This window comes from Trifolium pratense, linkage group LG5, assembly GCF_020283565.1.
Source record: "Trifolium pratense cultivar HEN17-A07 linkage group LG5, ARS_RC_1.1, whole genome shotgun sequence".
Classification (NCBI taxonomy): Eukaryota; Viridiplantae; Streptophyta; class Magnoliopsida; order Fabales; family Fabaceae; genus Trifolium; species Trifolium pratense.
The window spans coordinates 36,758,013-36,781,108 of NC_060063.1; the positions used below are offsets into that span (position 1 = coordinate 36,758,013).

General features: G+C 34.5%; 2 protein-coding genes and 1 pseudogene across 3 annotated transcripts; 1 reads left to right on the forward strand and 2 right to left on the reverse strand.

Annotated features, from left to right (window-relative positions):
* The first annotated feature begins 1,422 nt into the window (after positions 1-1,422).
* LOC123885629 (probable histone-arginine methyltransferase 1.4) lies at positions 1,423-8,618 on the forward strand. Its single transcript, XM_045934918.1, has 15 exons — positions 1,423-2,159; positions 3,019-3,081; positions 3,456-3,558; positions 4,158-4,304; positions 4,401-4,504; positions 4,599-4,697; positions 4,800-4,869; positions 5,089-5,185; positions 5,529-5,583; positions 6,148-6,231; positions 6,932-7,009; positions 7,410-7,513; positions 7,625-7,797; positions 7,889-8,040; positions 8,310-8,618. Exons 1-15 carry the CDS (start codon positions 1,977-1,979, stop codon positions 8,409-8,411), a joined length of 1,614 nt encoding a protein of 537 aa, XP_045790874.1. The 5' UTR covers positions 1,423-1,976; the 3' UTR covers positions 8,412-8,618.
* Positions 8,619-9,356: 738 nt separating this feature from the next.
* Positions 9,357-9,918, reverse strand: LOC123886561 (annotated as a pseudogene).
* Positions 9,919-10,979: 1,061 nt separating this feature from the next.
* On the reverse strand, positions 10,980-22,999 carry LOC123883353 (isoleucine--tRNA ligase, chloroplastic/mitochondrial-like). Of its 2 annotated transcripts, none has more exons than XM_045932129.1 (22): positions 22,809-22,999; positions 21,400-21,595; positions 21,122-21,276; positions 20,939-21,040; positions 20,693-20,762; positions 20,293-20,405; positions 20,043-20,111; positions 19,650-19,757; positions 19,007-19,154; positions 16,343-16,574; positions 15,906-16,192; positions 15,668-15,804; positions 15,400-15,547; positions 14,956-15,087; positions 14,502-14,630; positions 13,412-13,539; positions 13,150-13,314; positions 12,873-12,998; positions 12,468-12,541; positions 12,062-12,311; positions 11,538-11,717; positions 10,980-11,437 (listed from the first exon to the last, which is right to left on the reverse strand). In XM_045932129.1, the coding sequence occupies exons 1-22, from the start codon at positions 22,851-22,853 to the stop codon at positions 11,189-11,191; spliced, it is 3,243 nt and encodes a 1,080-aa protein (XP_045788085.1). In that variant the 5' UTR covers positions 22,854-22,999; the 3' UTR covers positions 10,980-11,188. The 2 variants fall into 2 exon arrangements, with proteins under 2 accessions (XP_045788085.1, XP_045788084.1); XM_045932128.1 differs by having other exon boundaries at positions 21,400-21,602; positions 22,809-22,941.
* Positions 23,000-23,096: the final 97 nt, after the last annotated feature.

The window sequence follows — 23,096 nt, forward strand, 5'->3', positions numbered from 1 at the left end:
ATCCCAGGAATGTTAATTACACATAACTTCTACACTTGTTATTCTCATGCTAATAGGGTGAGAATATAACATTCCCATGGGAATAAAACTCAAGTTCCTGTAACTTCTCATAACTTCCCACTACCACTCACATTTATTTGCATTTTTAGTTTTTCAATTTTTTATTTTATATAAATTTTAAAAACATTCACAGGAAATCTAAATTTTAACCAAACACATGAGTAGGAATGTTATTCCTGGAAATAATATTCCCAGGAATATCATGAAGGTGGAAAAACACAAGAAGGGGGGGGTTGAATTGTGTTTTTAGTATTTTAAAACTTTTTCGAGTTAGCAGCGGATAAAACTAAAGCACAATATAAAAGGTAAGAGGATAGAGAAGAACACACATGAATTTATACCGGTTCCTCTCACAAATCGAGACTAGTCCAGTCCTCTTGCACTTTCAAGAGAGTTTCACTAAAATAATCACCAAGATTACAACCACTTGCTCAAGTTAAACTAACAAGAGACTTCCTACTCAAATGCTCAAGTTAACTAAACAAGAGACTTCGAAAACCACAAAGGTTTACAAATGAAAGTATAGAAATAAACCTAAGACTTAAATAAACACAAGTATGATAATTTACAAATGTTTAAAGAACTACCAGAGTATGACAGAACAAGAGCTTCAGAGCTGTAAGTCTTTTGTGCAGAGATTCTTTCAATTCGATTGCGCGCGTATGATTGTTGTATGCAGCAATGCAATTCGTCTTTTATTTATATGCCAATGAAATTAGAGACGTTGCAGATGACCGTTGATGAAGATAAGATTGTCAGCTTGAACTTGTCTTGACATGAATTTGAATAGCATCCAAAACTGAACAAGAGTTTCAGCTACTTTGGCTTGGTGCAGAGAAGACTTTCCATTCATAGCTAAGAAGACAAACAAACCACGTTCCTTCCTTAAGACTATGGATTATGTAAGAAAGCTATTATGAACCACTTATGAGGTCACTTTCTTCATTGAAAAAAGTGTTGATGCAATGATTCAAACTTCATAACCCTGTCTTCACAAAGTTCAAGATCAATCCAGAGGTTTATCATCTTCTGACCTATCAACTGCTGAGGCTTCAAACCTCTGAGACTTACATCTTCTGACATTGATATCCTCTAAGCTTTAAGAACTTATCTTCTGGCATATTTTCAGAACTTATCTTCACAATAATTCTGCATACTTACAAATAAATTTTAGTATCTCCAATTGTACATTTAATACTTTGTTATCATCAAAACTTTAATAATCACAGGGGGAACATATAAATCTCAATTTTGTTCCAACATATCATTCCAAGGAATGCAATTTCATACCTTGAAACAAACACACCCATAAAAAATACATTTTGGAGTTGGGTAACCTTCTTTGGCGTGTCCATTAGTGTTTATGGAATGATCGTAATGAATTGATATCTAATCGGTACTCTAATCTCCAATAAAATTGGTTCATTCATAAAATTAGTTTAGTGCAAGTGATTGTTGAGAGTATTGCTAAACCCACGAGGTTCCACTATTCATATCAAATAAAAACCCCCAATACTTTTAAGTTTAACGTCGATAGAGCTCATGGCAAAAGGAATGGTTTCTCAACTTGCAATATTGGTCGCAATAATTTGCAAAGTGCTAAATTGTGGAGTTTAGTTCATATTATGCTTACCACTAGTCATCTCCATCTTTTAAGTATAATTTTTTGAAACAAATTATATATTTATTGCAAGTGTTGTCCCCAATCGATCTACAACTATGTCTTATCTCAAACTTTCCTCCTCTAACAAATTTTTGTTAATCCTGACTGTAATTTTCTATGTTACTTATATGATATTAGATTGCAATAGTGATTCCACCTCGCCGCTTAGTTTGTTAACTTACCGCTCTTAGTATAAAAAATAATAAAAAAAAAACCAAGAAAAAGTCAGTAACTGTGATTAAGCTCAGAGATAATGGCAGAATCGGCGGAGATAAAGAGTAAGCAGCGAGACTTCCCTTTGGCATGTGTCAAACAGCTCTCTTCAGCTTCTTCTTCTTCTGCTTCGCCGGGGATTGTCCGCCTCACCACCAACGCTGTTCAAATTCACCACGATTCTCACCAGATTGCTCTCCATGTTAACCTTCCAGATATTCAGGTTCATCTTTTTTTGTTGTTTATTGAAAATTAGGTTCACTTTATGATGAAGAGTGTTGTAATTAAATGGTTAATATTTAATTAAGCGGGTGTAGGCTGTTGGTCAGGGGTTCGATCCTTGCCAGCAGCAATTGTAGTATTTTCTTTGTAAATAAGTTGGTGGTACTTATAAACCATCGACTTTTATTAAAAAAAAAAAAAAAAAATGGTTAATATTTGGTTGTTGAAACATAAGTGTTATTTGGATATCAATTTGTGATACTTAAATTCAACTATTTTTTTTTTAAATGGTTAAAGTAGTTTTGAGCCATGGTTAATGAAATGTTGGATTTTGGCCCGTGCGCATGGAGAAACATTTGTTGGAAGATGTTAGTTTCGAGAGATTATTCTCTGCAGTGGCATGCCTAATATTTTGGTTTACCAAAAATAAGATAAAATGAAATGTTGGATTTGGTTGATAAATATATCACGATTAAGCGAAATTTGCAGGTGTGCATAATTGCATGTAGTTGGAACATGTGAAACTGTTGTTAATAACCTTCAAATTCATGGTTAATAAAATTCAGTTGGGTGTTAACGAATTATCCTTTTTTTTTGGGTCGCCAGATGAAGTGACAAATATCACCTAAAACACACATGCACACAACTCGAGGTCTGAAGTTGGAACCCGGATGAAGGTGTCCAACCTAGCAATATCGGCATTGCCAATTGAGCTAGGCCTTAACTACTCATTGAAGTGTGTGAATCACATGTGTGAACTGCGTAACCATTTAAAATGTAGTCAAATTTAGGTGTCCTAAATTGGTCTTCAAACAACATTTCTCTGACTAAAAATATTGTTGTGTATTTATGTTTTGCAGATATTCAGATTAGGTCCTGTTCAATCAGTTTGCATAGTGGAAGGTTCTGATGCTGGCAAACAGGTACAAATTAATGCATAATCATCACTATTACAACCTCAATTAGTATTGTTTGATGAGTTTAGTAGCATATTGACAGTGTTTAATTTCCTTTAACATGGACATCAAATTATATCTCATTTTAATGTTGTGTTCCAAAAATTGATTCCTAGTAAGATAGGATAAGATGGATATGAATTAATATTGTGGTCCTGCAGAATTTAATATTGCTGTCTTTTGTTTTTTTGGCTACTAGTACCGATTCTTATGCTCCTGTGCTGTGTGTGTGTGTGTGTGTGTGTGTGTGTGTGTGTGTGTGTGTGTGTGTGTGTGTGTGTTTAAGTAGTTGATACACTGCCAAATAGTTATGCCTTTTAACTATGCTATTTTTGAACCAGACATCTTACTCCAGAGGAGTTGCTATACAGTTTAGAAACGAGGAAGAGAGTGAGGCCTTCCATTGTGTATTCCAACAATGGAAGAAGGAATTCAATGTTCAAGGTGCTACTTTGGAAAGTTTGTGTAAACATTGTTGTAGAATGGCTTATGCCAAATTGTGTTGATTTTGATTACTTCAGCTCATCTTTGGATTGCTCAGTGACATATATAAACCTAGTGAATGTTTATAAGATTAGATGACATTCATAAAAGTTAAAGGATGTAAGAGTAAAACAATTGTTATTTAGCATATTGTTATTGTTTAATTCTTGTTATCATTCAACATATATTTAGATTATCGATATGGTTCAATGGTGTTTAACATATTTTTAATGCTAGTTGATACTGTAAATGATACTTGACAGGTATCAATTTCTACTCGAGAAATTTATGACATTTTATCATTTTTTTAAAAAGTGGTTTATTTTATCACATTACTATTCATGTTTGATTCAGCTAGCATCTGAATTAGTGTTTCAAGACAGATTCCCCATCAAATAACTTTTATTGGTTAAACGTTTTCATTTTCAACCGGTTCATTATCATCTATATACATTTTTGTTTTAATTATACTTTTATGAGTGTAGTTTGTTTGCACATTAAGTTTCTTTGTTGGTAAGATAGGATGTTTGTTTAATTACATATTTGATTATTCAACTCAGGAGGGAACATAACGAATGGAACTAATGCAATGACTTCCAAAAGCAAATTTGATGAAAAGATAGAGCCATCTTCTGCAAAAATGTATTTTCATTATTATGGACAACTTCTTCATCAGCAAAATATGTTGCAGGACTATGTGAGGACAGGTTATACCTAATTGTATGCTAGCAGTCTTTCATTAATTTATTTAAATGTATCTATAAATATATTTATTCGACAAGTTCACAATTATTTTTTTGTAGGTACATATTATGCTGCTGTTATGGAGAACCGCACTGATTTCTTTGGTCGTGTAGTAGTTGATGTTGGCGCCGGCAGTGGTATTTTGTCATTATTTGCTGCTCAGGTAACTTAGCACCTTTGTTGGCCAAGTCTAATTGTATCACATGCAAAGTGTTATTCATTCTCATATTGAAAGCAGTGATGTCATTCCTTTGTAGGCAGGTGCAAAACATGTATATGCAATAGAAGCATCTGAAATGGCAGAATACGCACGCAAACTTATAGCTGGGAACCCACTACTGGGTCAACGAATTACCGTGAGATATTTTTTCTTTTCAGTTTTATTCTGTAGTCTGTTCATTAGTTATTGGACCAGTCAGGGAAATATGTCCTGTATTATTTATTAATTATATATACAGGTTATCAAAGGAAGAGTTGAGGATGTTGTATTGCCAGAGAAAGCAGATATTCTGATATCTGAGCCCATGGGTAAGTTCATATTTTGCTTGCAGCCAGTCACTAAATGAATCATGATATTTCTTGCATTAGTTAAGTTACATTTTTTAAATAACTTTTTCTGTTCCTGCTCTGTGGTGTTGAGATAAGTTGTGTTGTAAATATTTTATATACGTTTTTTTGGGTAGTAACATAGTTCTTGTAGCCATTTTGTTGGAACTTTAATAACTTGGAAATTTCTGTGTTGTGCAGGCACCTTGTTAGTTAATGAAAGAATGCTGGAGTCTTATGTTATTGCCAGAGATAGGTTTCTTACCCCTAATGGCAAAATGTTTCCTACATCGGGAAGGTATGGTTGAACTTTGACCATCCTTTTTTCTTTTTTTATAGTTTCTGTTTGTGTTTCTGTCATACTACAAAGTGTTATTTTGACATGCTATTACAAGAGGAAAGTTGTTAAGATTATCACATTCCCTTTAAAAGTTATGTATACCTAGATTTTGTTTTTAATTTCTTGCAGCACATTTTTCATGTATTGATGCTTGTTCTAAAATGCAAAATTTTGTGTTGAAAATGCTACATTTTTAGTTCCAAATGGTTAGGATTTTGAAGTTTGCATTTTCCTGCCAACTATTTACAATTATCTAAGGATTATTTGTCTCCTCATAACCTTGGAATTATTACTTTTGTAGGATTCATATGGCACCTTTCAGTGATGAATGTTTGTTTGTTGAAATTGCTAGTAAGGTGCGTAATCATATGTGGATATGTACATGTACTTCTTTGATATATTTCAATACAATATACACACATGCATACTTGTAACTCGTAAGAAGAATGAGACTTTGAAAGATGCGTGTATATGTGAATTTTGATAAATATGTTTATTGAAATTATTATTAAGATCCATAATTTTGTTTGTGTAAACATGCATATAATCTTTAGGTATTTCATACTTTTCTTATTTAAATGAATTATCTCAGGATTAATGTTAGCATGAAGATAACATAAAGGAAACTTAAATTTGTAAAAAGCCTCTTCTGGATTACCACATGCCACAAATGAATGGCCCATCTAATCAGATGTATCTCTTACCGAGCTTTGCTTCGGTTTTCTAGTTAACTGGATGACATTACCCAAAAAAGATCACCAAACTTTAAAATCCTTTCGCTTTATAGAATCCAAGTTGTTAGCTGTTGGTTCCATAATGTGTGTCAGAATTGTATCATTATCTAGCACTCTTTTAGTGAATGTCGATAAGAGGATCCATCCTTGTATTTGACTGTTCTTTATATTACTCTATCTGTTCAGGGGCTGTTCTGGCAGCAACAAAACTATTATGGTGTTGATTTGACGCCCTTACACGGGACTGCCTTTCAAGGATACTTCTCTCAGGTATCATACCAGCTTGGTTTCAAAAAATTAAGTGAAGTTTTCTAATTTATCCTATAAGGGTATTATATTTTGAATAATATCTATTTATAAAATCTTGGTAGGATCTTGATTTTAACTACCTTGACTATCACAATAAAGCTTTATAGGTTTGTTCCATCTTCATATCTTCTAAAATATTTTTTAGCCAAAGTAGTTCACAAATAACTTGTGACATGGCCCAATACCAGCTTTAGCACTAGAAGGAGCCACCACATTTTTTCCTTTTACTCCTCCAAGTTACTCAATTTCCTCTAGGAAAGGTACAATACCCAATTAAAGACCTCCTGCTGGTAACTAACCTTGCATAGTCACATTGGCAGTATAAGACTCAATAATTGCATTCCAGTATATTTTTATATGAAATTCTTTTTCCTAATTTTTTCCCTTGAGGTATTGTAGAATTCTATAAGCCGCTTGAAATGAACTAATCTTGGACTGTGTTCATGATTAACCAAACTTAAAGTGAATGCAATTTCAGGAGTAATTTAGTTATCGCTGTTTCTTCCTATGCGTTGAACCTATTCTACTTGATCTTCAAAGAATTTAGGCCACTTGGAAAGTGGAAAATCAATATGATTTTATTTCCAACTGTTACTAAAATTTATGGTGTTTGATAAATTTATGATATATTTATTTCATTGTTTTTCTCTTATCCATGCAGCCTGTTGTGGATGCTTTTGATCCAAGGTTGTTAATATCTCCTTCTATGTTCCATGCGATGGACTTTACCAAAATAAAGGTAGGCATTAACTATTTTTTTGAGATGCCTATTTTATATGTTGAGAAATTTTATTTTTTGAGGTCTCATTGGTTTGACGAATCTCCGCCTTTTCATAAAGCATGCTGATCTGTTTTAATATCATTTTCATGCTTGTATTCCATCTAATGCATTTCTTTTAACATCAAATTTCCATGTTGCTATGGAAGACTTTCATCTGGTAGTCTCTTCTCCATTGGAATAAAAATTCCGAGACCTTTATTGGTTAAGCCATGTATTTTTGGGATTATCATCATCGTGTTTTGCAACAGTTCTACTGCTGGTTAAGAACTTAGTTATATTCATTTTGGTGTTATGTTCTTTTACTGCTTAAAAAAAAATTACATTCAAATGTGTACCTAATAAATTATTTATTCTATAGGAAGAAGAGCTGTATGAAATCGACATTCCTCTCAGATTTATAGCCAGTGTGGGTGCTAGAGTACATGGTTTAGCATGTTGGTTTGATGTACTGTTCAATGGAAGGTAACCATTATTGTAATACTACTGTTTGTCTTCTTTTTCTATTCATCAAGGTTGTCAACTTGTCATTGTTCCTACCAGTTAATTTGTGATGCAATTTTTCCAAATCCACAGTTCTGTGCAAAGGTGGCTTACCACTGCCCCTGGTTCACCGGTAACTCATTGGTATCAGTTACGCTGTGTTCTCTTCCAACCTATTTATGTCATGGCGGGGCAAGAAATTACTGGCAGGCTGCACTTGATTGCACACAGTGCACAGAGTTACACAATCTATTTAACCTTGTCAGGTTGGTCTTTTTTATTCTTTTTTTATTTTATAATTTATTTACATACATCTTGCTCTATGTAATCGTTAAGTAAATATCGATTTGCATTTAGCTAAAATGTGGGGTCCTGGCGCTGAGCAAGGAGGGATTCTTCAAACATCATCCTGTAAACTTGATCTGAAAGAACCATACTATAGAATGTCTCAACCTCAAGCTTATCCGTCAACCCAAGATCATCAACCTCAACCATTTTTATCGGCACAGGTATTGAATTTATGATTATCTATTTATCATTCCATGTTTAATTTATTCTTAAAGTCACTATTTTCCTTAATGGAAAATTTGTTGGGGGAGCTTCTATACCTAAATTCATGAGAAAAGTACTAGAAACCGCTCTTATGGTACTCTATAGGTAACCCCTATCGTATTAAAAAGAGTGACGAAAACCAATTTCCCGAAAACAAAGGCGTTGTTAGCAATTCTTTTCTTCTTTTATGCATAAGGGTTGTCAGTGATGTTAGTTTATTTGGCAGGATGTAAAGAACCAATCTCAAGATTTGGATGACACCGAGATAATGCAACAGCCTTCACCTTATTCACATGCTGAGATTGACTCGTATATGCAGAATGCATAAGTTGATGAATACTACTAACCCGTGTTCTGTTTGTAACATGAATCAGCTAGTTAGGGGAACGTGTCCGTCTTTATTTGGACATACCCCTTGCCTGTAAATTCTTCAAAACTGCATCTGTTGTGTGTTGTGAGTGTTTGTGATGCTGATTTTGTATTTGATTGCATCATATTTAACCAGTAATATGTTGAATATTTATGGCTGGAGAAATTGAGAGCTGCTGTAAAATTATTAGATTTTGAATATGCCACAATATCAGCTACAATCCACATAGAAAAGGGGAAAACGAATCATTTTTCGGCCGGTGGGTGAAAATCTCACTTCTGCCAACTATATTCAACTTGAAGTTCTGTCAAAAATAATTTCAAGTTGAAGTTGTGTTGCTTTGGAATTGTATTATTGGAAATGGTTTTGAAAAGGATATTTATCAGGGGAGTATTTGATTAAATTTTTTTATTTCATTATCTTGGTCAAAATAGCTCCTCTAAGGTTCAGAAATATCTTTTTAAGTGTGTCTATAGCTAATTAGCTTGTCTGATCAATTTCTTGACATATTTTAAGTGAGAGTTTGTCTTCATTTATTTAAGGTTCTAAAATTGAGATTTTAAGTGAGTTTGTCTTCATTTATTTAAGGTTCTAAAATTGAGATTGAGTCAACCAAGGTTGGTCTATTGAATAATGATGAGACTTGAGTAAACAATAAAAGGGTAAAATAGTGTCCACCGTAATGTCAACGAATTTTGGTTTATTTCTTGTAATTTTTTTTTTTCGATTATCCTCCGTAATGTCAAGATTTTGTGCTTCTAGCCTCGTGGAATATGCTGCCTTAAGATTCCTCATAAATGATGTGATATGCTTATTGAGGGGGTAAACCAAAATTTGCCAACATTACATAGGTTAAAAGGACAGAATTTTAAGTTTTTTTTTTTTTTACAATCCACTCATTCATTAGATAAACAGAGAAGAGGAAAACAAAGATCAGTCCTTTAAAGGGGCATTCCCCGTCCAGGCACGAGATCCCAAAGTTTTAGCCGCTTGAGCAAGCTCATGAGCAGCACTATTACATAAACGATTCACAAAAACAACAGAACAGCCCTCAATACAAACAGCTAGCTCAAGACAATCTTTAATAAAAGGTTCAATACTAGCTATGTCTAAAATACCATTAAAGCAGTTAACAACAACATATGCGTCTAGCTTGTTCAAAAAAAAAAACAACATATGCGTCTAATTCGAACACAACATTACTAAGATGACGGTTCCTAACAACTTGCATTCCCCACCTTAAACCCAAAGTTTCAGCCAAGAGCGGTTCAGCAACCACCTCTGATTTTTCCATCGCTGCATAAATTACCTCTTTGTTATGGTTACGAATCACAATCCCCCACGTGACTTTACCCGGATTATCACGCCCAGCATCAATATTCACCTTCAAAAAATTATGAGGAGGAGCAGACCATTCCATGGGCGGACACAAACATCTCTCAGCATGACTAACAGGATTGGCCATATTAACTTATTCAATGAGGGGTTAAAATGATATAATCTTGACATTATAGGGGGTAATCGAAAAAAAGTATTACAAGGGTAAATCAAAATTCGCTCGGGTAAACACTATTTAACTCAAAATAAAAAGGATGAGATTTATGTTCATAAGGGTTTTGGATAAATTTGCTGTTAGGATTATATTGTAAGGCTTCAATTAAAGAAAATTAAAATTATGTTTCTAATTGTTGCCAGTGAGTCTCCTCTGGTTAGTCCTATGTAACTTTGATTATTTTCCCTATAGAAGGCTCTTGGCAGTGAAATGTCGCTAATTTGCCGAGGTATATACATTGCTGAAAATTGCTTTTTAAGCCCCCATGTTGCTTTTAAACCCCCCAAAAATTCAAAAATACCGTTAATTTTGATCTTAGTTTAATTTGGTTTCTACAATCCGAAACACGCTAAATTTCATATTATAAGATCCGAACACGCTAAATTTCCTTTCCTAAATACGAAAGTAGTGTCCTATGGCTACCACACCAGTTCGAAAAAGACGGTTGACCCTCCTGTTCAACCTTCCTCGCCCAATATGGCAGCAATAAGCTCTCGGCTACGGCGTCCACAAAACCCGCAAGAAGAGAGACAAAACCAGAAAATTGTATTATCATATCACTACTGTTTTTTTGGAGAAGATTTTCATATAACTACTACTAACATATTTTCATGATAATATTGTTTATTACTGTGTGCAGAGATGATTTTATAAAAGAAATCATCATATCACTACTACTAGCATATTTATTTCCGCCTATTTATAAAGTTAGCATGTAGCTTATATATACACACAGATGATTCATTATTATGTAAATATTTGAGTGAAGTTGTTCCCATAAGTATAACTCAGTTGGTAGGAAAATTGCATGTATTATATAGCAACCAAGGTTCGAACTCTGATACTCTCACTTATTCACTTTAAAGGTAATATTCTAGCCACTAGATTACGTTAAAACAAATACATTTGAGTGAAGTTATTTTACTTTCATCACAGATTTAAATCTAAACAGAATTCTAAAATTTGTATCATAATTTTGTAAATTCAGTTTTTATACCCTAGTTTTTTTTATAAAAATAATCATAGAACTTATTACAATGCACTAGCAGTATACAAAAATTGTAGATGACATAATTTTTACATTTACAATTTATTACGATTCAATTTCAAGAATAAATAATTTTTTATTAGAAAACAATTGAAGTTGGAATTCAATCAAAGTTTCTTGTCTTGCCCTGAAATCTTAACTGACGGCAGCTATTTCAGAGCCAGAGGGCATCTGAACAGCAACAACATCATAGCAGCGGTTGCAAAGGGTAGGATGGTCTGAAAATGAACCAACTTGGTGTGAATAATGCCAACATCTTTCACACTTAGAACCACTAGCACGAGATATACCAATCCACACTTTACTATTCCCTTGAATTAGGCATTCACCGCTGTACGGTATATTTGCAACTTGTTCATCTTCCAATGAAGGAAGAATCTCAGCCTGAGTATTGCCAATAAAACATGTAAAAACAATTATGGCATTCAAACTTCAATTTTTATTAGCTTTTAGTCACCAAAAAGTATTGTAGTTTTAGACGTACCTGAGACGTTATAAATAACCGATTCAATGTATCGGCATCGATTTCGCTTGTACATAGTTCAGATAATTTGGATGCCATGATTGTATCGGATGTATGAATGTGAACCTTAGCATCTAAACTGGCACCAATTAATTTACCAGTTCGAGCTACCTCCAACACTTTATTCACCTCTGTTCTCAGCTGGCAAAAGGTGTATTCATTCATTTAGTAACAGATACATATATATAGGATGAGTCTTTACGACTCTACCAAATGAAGTTTTCAGGAAAGCTGATTTGACAGATAATGTAAAGCGAAAATACTGCCTTTGAAATAGATTATTGCATTTCATATTTCGATCACTTTTAAGTGTGGTTAGCAATTCACTTATTTCATCCTTTTGTAATGTTCAATGAAAAATTGATGCTATTGCTAGGTTTTTTGGTTACTTTAATAAATTATCTGCTACGAAACCAAGAAAGTAGGTTGTTTAATATTCGAGTTGAAAAATTGAGCTTATAACTCTTTCATGAATGAGAGTGTACCTCGAGAATCTTTTCCCAGAATTCAATTTCTTCAACAGGTAGAGTAAGCCATCTTTCATTCAAAGTTGGCCATCTTGATTCAAATACATATTCAGCAAAGGAACCGTATTCAGTTGTAAACTGAAATGGAAGATTCTGCCACACATCCTCAGCTAAATGGGGCAATATTGGTGCTATTACCCTCACAATAGAAAGGAGATGAGCAGCAAGAACTGTTTGGCAACTTCTCCTTGTATAACTTGTCGATCCACTGTGAAAAATCGGCATAAAGAGATGATTTTATGAGACCAAATATGAACACATATAAATGCTGAGTTGTGCTTATCAAAACCTAAATATCTGTCTATAATTGTATTTGCAAATGCACCATGGAGGGTATAAGTGATACAGCAAGAGAGAAACATACCCAACATATAGTCGATCTTTGGCAACATCAAAATAGAAATTTGAAAGGTCCACTATGACAAACCTCTGTAAAGTCTGAGAAAGGGGAAAAACACACACTGTAATTGTTTTGTATATCAAATTTCAGCCAAAAGAAAACATAGTTCAAATTTTTACATGAAGATAAAAACTTTAGGGATGAATCCTATGCCATAGATAACCCACTTTTAGCCCAAAAATCATTTTCAATTCTACTAAAACAAAAAACAATCAAACAGATGCGCATTTGCGCCCTTTAACAAAGCTAGATAGATCCATGAATATCTGCCATGAACATTCTTACACACACACTCGCGCGCATTAAGTATTGGCATATAAACATATTCTGTATATATAGAACGTTTCTCTAGGAGCTAAAACAACATACCTGAAATATTTTGAAAAACTGGTAACTTTCATAATTCCCTTGAACGTTTTTTACAACATTCTCAAGCTGAAATAGTGCATGCCTATCAATCCTCGGAAGTTCGTCGTAGTTAACAGTGTAATCTGTCTGTCAAAAAAATAATGACATATTTAGAAGTATGGAAAAGTGGAAAACAGTATGTGCTGACAGACATAGATAGATGGCCAATATTTTAAAATAGGCAGTAATTCCGAGCAAAATAAAAAGGATTTAATTCAGCTTCAGTACTTGAACTTACTTTCCAGTCATGGAGATTTGCCAAGAGGTATCTCAAAGTTCCCCGTAACTTCCGGTAAATTTCAGATATTTGACGAAGAATTTGAGGGCCAATCATCACATCACCGGTATAATCTACACTCGAAACCCAAAGACGTAGGACATCAGCTCCATATGCAGGTGCTTCCTGAGACAAAACAATTTTGATAAAGTGAAATTATAGGGTTTGGTACATTTCCAAAGAAAATATTTTATATTTTAAACAATAAATTTATGTAACTTACCTTCTGATTTTTTCCTCCTTCAATCACACTACGTGGATCCACAACATTACCCAATGACTTGCTCATCTTTAAGCCTTTCTCATCCAATACAAATCCATGAGTTAAAACAGCAGAATATGGAGCCTTTCCTGTATTTGATAAAATGACAGAATTAGTGTCCAACTAGCATAAACATCATATTTGAAAACATTCCCACCCAAACAGCACTGTAGTTAGAAATTCATCGACAGGATTACAATTAGGCATAAATTATTTAAGTTGTCTGATTATTCTTAAACCTTTATGTTTCTAATATTTTTCTTGATTGATATTTATAAAAAGGTTTATTAAGTTAAAAAGAAGCTAAGAAACACATCATATTTTACAATAAACAAATATTTAAATTATTTTTTTTGATGAAGTTAAATTAGCCCACCCAAATTGGCACCGGAGAGAATTGAACCTGAGACCTTAAGGAGGAGCACACTCCCAAGTCCCAAGCCAATACCACCAGACACAAATATTTTAAATTTTAATAATTGTTTGAAGGAGAAATTCAACATACAAACCCAAGTCAGTTACCCCCCATTGCATTTTACCCCAATTTCAAAAGTTTAGCGTAAACGTCAATTTATAACAGAATGGGAATAAACTTCTACGATGGTATACACTCTCAATTTTGTTAGCTAGTTAGCCAAGAGGCAACTAGTCATAGGTCGCTATACTGCTCCAACTAACACCCTATAACCAGAGTCATTCAAACATGGTGAAAATAACAAGGTTGATTGGTTGTATAATTTATCAAGGCAAGATAATGGCAGTATATGCACTAAATAACTTGTGCTGGTCTTTTGAGCATCCAATATTTTCATCTGAAAATATACGGCAAAGGTAAACCAGGATGATTTATTTATTCAAATTAAGCAATGTGGACAATGTTACAGCCTATTCCTTGTCTTTGCTTGTTAAGGTTTTAACATTGAGAATGTGATAAATCCATTTTATAAAATAATATAAATAAAAAGCATTTTCCTTGCTAATTTGAGGAACAAAGTGGTTTTGATTGTATGAAAGATAATCATGATAGTGGAAATGTCAAAAAATCCATTACCTGTTGTGGCTATACTAGTTAGCAATGAACTCTGAAACCACCCTCGATGCTGATCTGTTCCTTCAAGATACAAGTCTGCTGGAAAGCCAAGGGTATCTCTTTTTCTCAAGACTGCAGCCCAGGAGGAGCCTGGAGTAAAAATAACCAGCCACGAAATGCCAAATTCAACGAAAGTAAGCAATGAAATAAAATTACAGGCAACTATATGCCAGCAGGATTAGCTTAGACATCTGGGGGTTAGGGGTATAGCTAAGGTCCTAGGGTCGGCTGTTCAGGCCAACGAGGTTCAAAGAGTAATGATAGAAAGGGATATTACCCATGCATTATGCAATTATGGGCATGAACTGGAAAAAGATTCCAATTGTAATAAATGAGTGTAATGTTTGGCTGAGGAGCTTTTGCAACCATGTATGAATGAAAATTAGAAAGTACTGGCACCAGAATACTATTGTACCTGAATCAAACCATACGTCCATTGTATCAGTTCCCTTTTCATATTCAGCTGCTTTATCACGATATTTAGCTGGCAGTAGTTCCTCTACTTTCATGTACCACCATGCATCACTACCCTTTTGGGCTATAATAGCTGACAGTCTCAGAAAGAAAAGCAAAAGATCAATATTAGGATGCGTTGATTTCCTAGGACCAACATGATTTAAAAGGGCATAAGCAATTAATCAACTTTGTTATATATTTATTGACGATAAAAAAGTAATTCTACCAACAACAACCAAGCCTTATCCCACTAAATGGGGTCGACTACATGATTAAACGACGCCATAATGTTCTATCATATACCATATTTCTATCCAAACCAAAAAGGAAATTGAGATGGTACATAATCATAAATTGAGTTCTGCGAAATGAAAGAACATGAAGTTGCTATTTTTTCACTTACAATTTATATGACCAATTGTCTCTTCATTCATAAGAGGTTCTCTAGTCTGCAGATGATAAAAAACCGGAATGGGCACACCCCATGTCCTTTGTCGTGATATGCACCAATCAGAGCGGCTGGAGGTCATTGCTGAGATTCTGTTTTCTCCCTAAGCAGTTCACAAATATCGGCAAAAGGCAGCACCGAAAATGATGAGTCACACATCTCTAAGAGAATAAAAATTTACAAATAAACAAAATAATGTAGCAATTTTTTTTAAATGCAATACCTGAGGTGGAACCCAATTTACACGGCCAATAGCATCCATAGCAACTTCGCGAAATCCCTCAACCGATGCAAACCATTGCTCTGTTGCTCTAAATATTGTTGGTTTTTTCGTCCGCCAATCATACGGATACTTGTGTTCTAAATCAGAAAAAAGAGGAGACCCATGATGATGAATCAATGTATAATTTTTTATAGGTTCAACATTAAGAGAATTGCATGATGAGACCGAAATAACTTACGGTATGTTTCTTCCACGATGAGTGACAAATTTTCATCCAAAAATTTCACAACAGCAGTGTTACCTTCACCAAGAACATCAAGCCCACTAAACTGCCCAGCTTCTTCGGTGAATATTCCATTATCATCTACTGGAGATAGAATGGGTAGCCCATATTTCTGACCAGTCACATAATCTTCTTGACCGTGTCCAGGAGCTGTATGGACCAGTCCTGTTCCTGTTTCTGTTGTAATATAATCTCCACCAACTACGACCGGGCATTCCCTATTATCTACTGGATGGATGTATCTGAGACCATAATAATTAACTATATCCTTAGTTTGAAAATTTCTCATCTACCATAGATAGTAACTAGATTTTTAAACACATTTACTGAAATAAATAGCACTGGCAAAATAAAAAAGAAAGCAAATGTTCATTTCGGTACTGCCAAATAACCTGTAGTTTTCCAAATCAGAACCCAACAGTTTTCTCTTGACAACAAGTTTCACACCCCATTTTGCCTCTAACGTTGGCACAAGTTCTGAAGCTACAATAAGAAATAGCTTTTTCTCATCCTTCAAAACAATGCCAAGCCTTTTCTTTTTAGTTTCACCGGAGGAAGAGGCATGTTCATTCACCGATTCTACTTCAACAACATCATATTCAAGCTTGGCATTTACTGCAACAGCTGAGCACAAAACAGTAGAAAGTGTCAAATAACCGATTATCCCAAAAGCTTAAGCTGTTAGGATGAAGCTATATCAATGGTTTTATATTATTTCTAACACGCCCTCACGCAAGAGCCCATTTGGGCTTGAAGCGTGGATAATGCATAGATCCACCTACCATATGCTTAAATTCCACTTTTTAATTAGAAAGTGAGGGGAGCGGGGATCGAACTCAAGACCTCTTAGTCATAGATCGCTGCCGGTGGCGCGACTTGCCACCCTCTTTCTAGCAACATTCATTTGTCCTCTCCATCTTAAAATAGTGTTGTCAGACTGCTAGCAACACACCACCACCAACAACTGCAGAATAGTCTGGTGAGCCCGACGGTGCTTTTCCCGTCGCCAACCACCGCAGAATAAGTTCGGCGAGCCTGACGGTGCTTTTCCTGTCGCTAACCGCCGCAAAATAGATTGGCGAGCTCGGCGATGCTTTTCCCATCGCCAACGGCCTCCCCGAACACTTCTGCGTGCTGATGCCTTTCCTGCAAGTGTGTTCCACACGCAGCTTCCAAATCCGCGTGTGAGCTTCTCTCCGGTCATTGTTTTCAGCAACAGCCGCTGCAGGACTCCCTCTGCCACATTCAGAGGTGCTTTTCAATCTTTTGGTGATTTTTCCAGCAATCTTTCCTCTTTCCCAACAGTTGTCAAGTTTCAATCTTTTTGTGAGGAAATGTTTTGATGTAACAAGCTTAAAGCATAGTAAGTTTTAGCTTGAGGAGGATTGTTAAAAATCAGTGTGTTTTTATTATTCCTTGACTTTACATCATCCTAGGCTATTTGTTAGTATTCCTAGTCATTACAACTTCCTAGACATTTAATGTAATTATTGCAGCTTCATTATAAATAGAAGTTGCGTGATCTTCTTTTAGACACAGAGTTTTACATATTTTACAGGGAGCAAGAAGCCTAAGGCACGTTATCAAACGTGTATTATAGAAAGAAAGCATAGGGAGCAGGGGAATGGAAGTTTGTAAGAGGGTTTGAATACAAATTAGAGGGGAAGAGGAGAGCACAGTGTGTTTGTAACCAGTCATAACTTTTTTTAAGAGAAACCTGTTGTAACTTGTAACAGTTGTGAAGAGAAATTCCCTTGGTAGAGCTAATAAACTATGAACTTATTTGTTTTTCCTTTTCTGTTCTTGTACCACTGTTATTTATTCACAGTGATCAATAAGAATCTATCAGTTGGTCCCACTTGATGGATCCTTGAGAGATAGCTAATGTAATCGAAAGAAAGATGCAAGTGCAGGGTTTGGAGCCTTCAATCGAATTTCTCAAGATGGTCATGGAGTGCCCGGCACAGCTTGTTATCCTCTGCGACAATGTGCTTACAACCGGAGACATCAAACAACTGATTGCCCGGTAGATGAAGTGGCAAAACATCGGGTGGCCAGACTGGAAGTAATGAGGAAAAAACAGATGAAACCTGGTTCTTGTCCAAAGGGGAAGATCAAATGCAAGGAAGGTGAGCCTTCAAAAGAATCTAAGGGGAACATAATCTGGTCCAAGAAAGTCAAATTACCGGTTTTTGAGGGGGTAGACCATTTGGATGGATTGCTAGGGCAGGAAACTGCTTTGAAGTACGACACATTCGCGCTTCAGAAAAGTTGAAGTCGGTGTTTATTACCATTGAAAGTATGGTGGGGCTTTGGTTTGGTGTTTGGCGCGAAAAGAACCAAGACTCAACCTGAGAAATGCTTTCCAACGCCTTGATTCGAAGATTTCGGAAGAGCAATGGCAGCAATATATTGGAAAGGTTAGCTACCCTAGGCTTTGTTTGAGAGTTGGTTTGGGATGGGAAGTGAAGGGAGGGCTTATTTTTCTTTTTTAAATTAAGAACACTATAAAATGTTTTTTAAAATGATCTGAGTGTGATTGAAGTATTATGTGATCATTTATCATGTTCTTTTTTCAATTATTTCAAAAAATATTTTAGTGTTCTTAATATAAAATGAAAAATAAGTCCTCCCCTCACTTCTCCTCCAGAAACCAACTCACAAACAAAGCCTTAAGGAAGAAGGCTCCATCCAGATTATGTTTATGTTGACAGATTTGAAATCTTGGTGGCTAAGTGGGGGAGATTTCAGAGGAACATGTATTAGAGGCCTCCTGGCCCCTAACAGATAGGTGTACAAACAAAACTAGTGGTACAAAACAATCTGTGCTAACTATAGCAGATTAAGTAGAAAGCTGAACCTCCATATCTAGTGTACCTTTTTACACGAATAAAGAACCATAAATACAGAACTCAAGACATCTCTGTTTATCGCAGAAATTCATGGAAGGACAGGTAAAGGACATAGAAATTGAGACCATTGTGACTAGCAAAAGAAACAAGAAAGATATTTTTAACTCAAGCCAAAATGGAAAATGCAACAAATGAAAAACCAACCTGCATTGGCAGGAATAGTCCATGGAGTGGTGGTCCAAATGGCCAAACACAAATTTGGGAATTCTTGTAGAAGGTCACTCGGCATTACAGGAGCACTTGCAACTCTGAAAATGGCATATATGCTTTTTGAAACATGACCTTCAGGGTACTACACATAAACCAATTAGGCAGTAAATAAATACTCAAGCATCCAATAAATCAGGTTTTAGAAATATTTAAAGTTAATCATTTATGTATTGAGAGAGGAAAAACAATACTCAGAATGATAATTATATACTGTTACAAAGAACAAGGCATTGACCCCTATTTATAATAGTGCCAAGCTCTTGATCCTAATTAAATAAGGAAACAAATTTCTGATATATAATGATATGTAGAAACCAATCTTGAGAGGTTATTTAGATTATCATAAATTAAGCTAAGATACAATCAAGATATTATAAAATATTTTCCATCTATTGTAACACGAGAGAAGATTGCAAGTATTCACATCCACAGAATCACACGAAACTTGTGTGTGCAAGCTTAGGTGGCCACAAAGGTAAGGCAAGAATTGTAGCCTTCCGCTCACACTATACAACACCAGGTTGAATAGTACACTAACACTAGACAACAGGTTCAACATGATGATACATCAATTTACCTCCAACTCAGCTTCAGCAAGTGCTGTCCGTGACGAGGGACTCCAGTGAACAGGTTTCCTCCCTCGGTAGATATAACCTTTCAAAGCCATCTGGCCAAATACTTCGATCTAGAAAAGCATATATGAGGCAAGTTATGAGGACTATATAATAACTAGTACGATTTAGAGTCATGTGCAAATAAAAAATTTCATTACTAAAGCAGTCTGCACAATCTAACTAGGTCTTGACAGAATTGAGGTCCTTTCTCAAAGCAAAATAATCTAAATTGTGAAAGTAAATCCCTACACTCTAATATCTATAATACAGCATGAGTAGGAGGACATCTAAAGTTCTGAATTCTGTGTCCGGTTAATAAATCCATAAGAGTAAACGAGAAAGGCTGTACCAGCTACCTGGGCAGCTTCATATTCCGGATCTAGAGTAAGATAGGGATTATTCCAGTCGGCCCATACTCCAAAGCGCTGCAGACATTTATTAACATGTTAAGATACATTTAACCAAAAAATAAAAAACATGTATAAGGTTGAAACAAATCCCAGCAATCGAAATTGTGTTGTAAACTGTATGAAATCTGTAAAACTCCTGAAACTAGTGCAATAATACATATAATTCATAGAGCAAAAGTGCAAACAAAGAAGGGACCTTAAAAGATGACATCTGATTTTTAACAGTGTCTTTGGCAAATTTAGCAGCCTTTGCTCTTAATTTCAATGGTGTAAGATTGTTTCTAGCCTCCTTATCCAGTGACTGCAAAACTGAAATGATTCAACAACCATTTTGCTCAGAGAATGTAATAGATACAAGCTGAAATGCAATATACGTGTGAAGTTGTAGTTTAACCAAATGAAATAAAAGGGAGCAGAAACTGCAGAGCATAAGGGAAGTTGAGAATTTTCAATTTTCGACATTATATCATTCGTGTCTATTCAAAACAGAATAAATCCCTCTCTATATGGAAGCATCATCACAATACTGTTATTAAACAGAACCACAAAATAGAGCCAGCCATCATCACAATGCTAATAAGAAAAATAACTCTTGCCTTTTAATTCAATTGGTAGGCCATGACAATCCCATCCAGGCACAAAATGAACTTTATAGTTTTGAAGGAGCTGCCCACAAAAATAAATAAATAATAGAGTTATCAGCAATGGAAGTGCATTAGCATAAAAAATATATCATTAGAGCACGCATGATGTGCCAAATGCCAACAGACTTAAAACAAAAATACGTGTTGTATCAAATGTTATAGCAATAAACTGAAATGTTCAAAGGAAGGAAAAGATACCTTATAACGATTTATAATATCCTTCAAAATTTTATTTAACGCATGGCCAATGTGAAGATCACCATTGGCATAAGGAGGGCCATCATGAAGAATGAAATTACCCTGACCAAGTCATTGAAGCATATTAGTTAACTCCTAATAATTACCAGGGGAAGGAAATCTAAGGGGAAGACCAGAGCTTACTCTGCTATTTTTGTCAGCTACTCTTTTAAATACTTGATTATCTTCCCATATTTTCTGAATTTCAGGCTCCCTTACCGAAGAATTTGCTCTCATACCAAATGCTGTCTTGGGAAGATCAACTGTGTGCTTGTATTTACCCTCATCTTGCTTGATTCCTAAAGTTAAGGCAGGTTATGTAACGAACCATGGAAATGCATATTTACTCTCTTACTTAAATTAACATAATAAGAAATGATGTGTTTAAAAAACTTATATATGTGGAATAGCAAATACACTACCTTCTGCAGCTTTTTTTCCAGCCATAACAGGCCCCCTTGATCTTCGCTTTGAAGAACAGACATCATCCTTTGAATGAGTACAATAGTTTGAAAACTTTGAGAGCGGTACTACTTTAGCTGATGAGATTCCTCGGGAATAATACGAACCAATGGAATTCGTTCTCATGGAGGATAAACAAGCATTTCTTGACAGTACCTGAATACATTAAAACAACAACTATCAAGCTTTTCGGTTACATATATCAGTCATTCAATGCAATATAGTCCTTTTCATCACACTTAAAAGCTTTATTGAAAATGCTAAGTTAAAAAATGTTCCCAACAAGATTAGAACAATGCATACACAATCAAAAGTTGCTTTAATTATTTTAAAATTTATTAGGCCCATTTGAATTGAGAAAACATTTTCTTTATTCATTTCCGGTTTACATTTTAGTTCCAAAATTGCCTCATTGTTTTTACTTTATTTCCTGTTCTCAAATATTATTACTATAAATATCAAAAACAAGAGGAAATATAGTGAAAATAAAGCCTTGTTTACTTTGTGAAAACATTTTGTATTTCTGTTTTCTAAAATTTGAGTTAATTTTACTTGTTAACTAGGCCTTTGTTTGCGAGTTCGTTTTTGTAGGGTTTTGAAACGGATGGTTTTGGAAGGTTAAGTCTATATTTTTTATATATAGTTAATATTTTAAAAAAATTGAAAGAAGAACATGATAATGATTATATAATACTTCAAATTCAATCACACTTAAATCATTTTAAAAAACATTGTATAGTGTTCTTAATTATAAAAAAGAAAAATAAATTTTTCCCTCCCCTCCAAAAACTAACTCGCAAACAAAGCCTAGGAGAAAAGAGACTATTGAAGTAAACAATTGTCTATATTTCCACGTACAATAAAAATGCCAATAAAAATGCATAATCTTTAGTTAACATCTATTCTATCTATCACAATGATTCACTTCAAGAGTCTCTCACCATATTTTATTAGCAAGTTAAAATAAACAACACATATTTTAAAAAATGAAAACAAAAAAAAATTGGGTTCATTTTTGCAATAAAAAATAAAAACAGAAAACAAACTCTTACATTCTTATGGACAAACAGAAATACCAAGGATAAAATTTTATAAACAGAATATAGCAAATAAAACTTACTGTAACTAAAAACCACAACAACAAGGTGAAAAAAAAACAATTTTCTGTGTGACAATTTATCGAACACATAATCTGCAACAACTCAAAAAGTTCACACAGCATTTTTCTAACATATATCAAAGTGACCGATTATGAGAAAAAGTGTTAACTAATCGAATTCAGAGAAAATAGCTCAAATTTGAATAGAATTATTGATAGAATGGAATAGCATGGTTTGAATAGAAAATAATATATAGATAGCATACATACCCTGTAAGAAGAGGTTTGCTTGAAGAGAGTGAAAGTGGTTTCCATTGGAGTGATGACAATTGAGAGGTCAAAAACGGCATCAACATCTCATTGCTGCTTCACTTCACAAACCTCAACCCAACCTGTCTGTGTGCGAGGGAAACATATAACAGCGCATATGGATAAATCGAACTCTCATTTTATTTTGACACATTTTATTTTTATTTATTATTTTTGTCTTTTATTCGAATTTGTCAAAAATAAAAATAAACTTTTTTTTATTTGATTTATTATTTTTTGAAAAAATAA

Coding starts and splice junctions, on each gene's coding strand:
- LOC123885629 (XM_045934918.1), top strand. CDS start 1,977: ATGGCAGAATCGGCGGAGATAAAGAGTAAGCAGCGAGACTTCCCTTTG. Junction 3,559..4,157: donor GAAGGAATTCAATGTTCAAG/GTGCTACTTTGG, acceptor TATTCAACTCAG/GAGGGAACATAACGAATGGA. Junction 7,514..7,624: donor GATGTACTGTTCAATGGAAG/GTAACCATTATT, acceptor CCAAATCCACAG/TTCTGTGCAAAGGTGGCTTA.
- LOC123883353 (XM_045932128.1), bottom strand. CDS start 22,894: ATGTTGATGCCGTTTTTGACCTCTCAATTGTCATCACTCCAATGGAAA. Junction 21,277..21,399: donor TGGAAAAAAAGCTGCAGAAG/GTAGTGTATTTG, acceptor CCTTAACTTTAG/GAATCAAGCAAGATGAGGGT. Junction 20,112..20,292: donor ATCAGATGTCATCTTTTAAG/GTCCCTTCTTTG, acceptor AAATGTCTGCAG/CGCTTTGGAGTATGGGCCGA.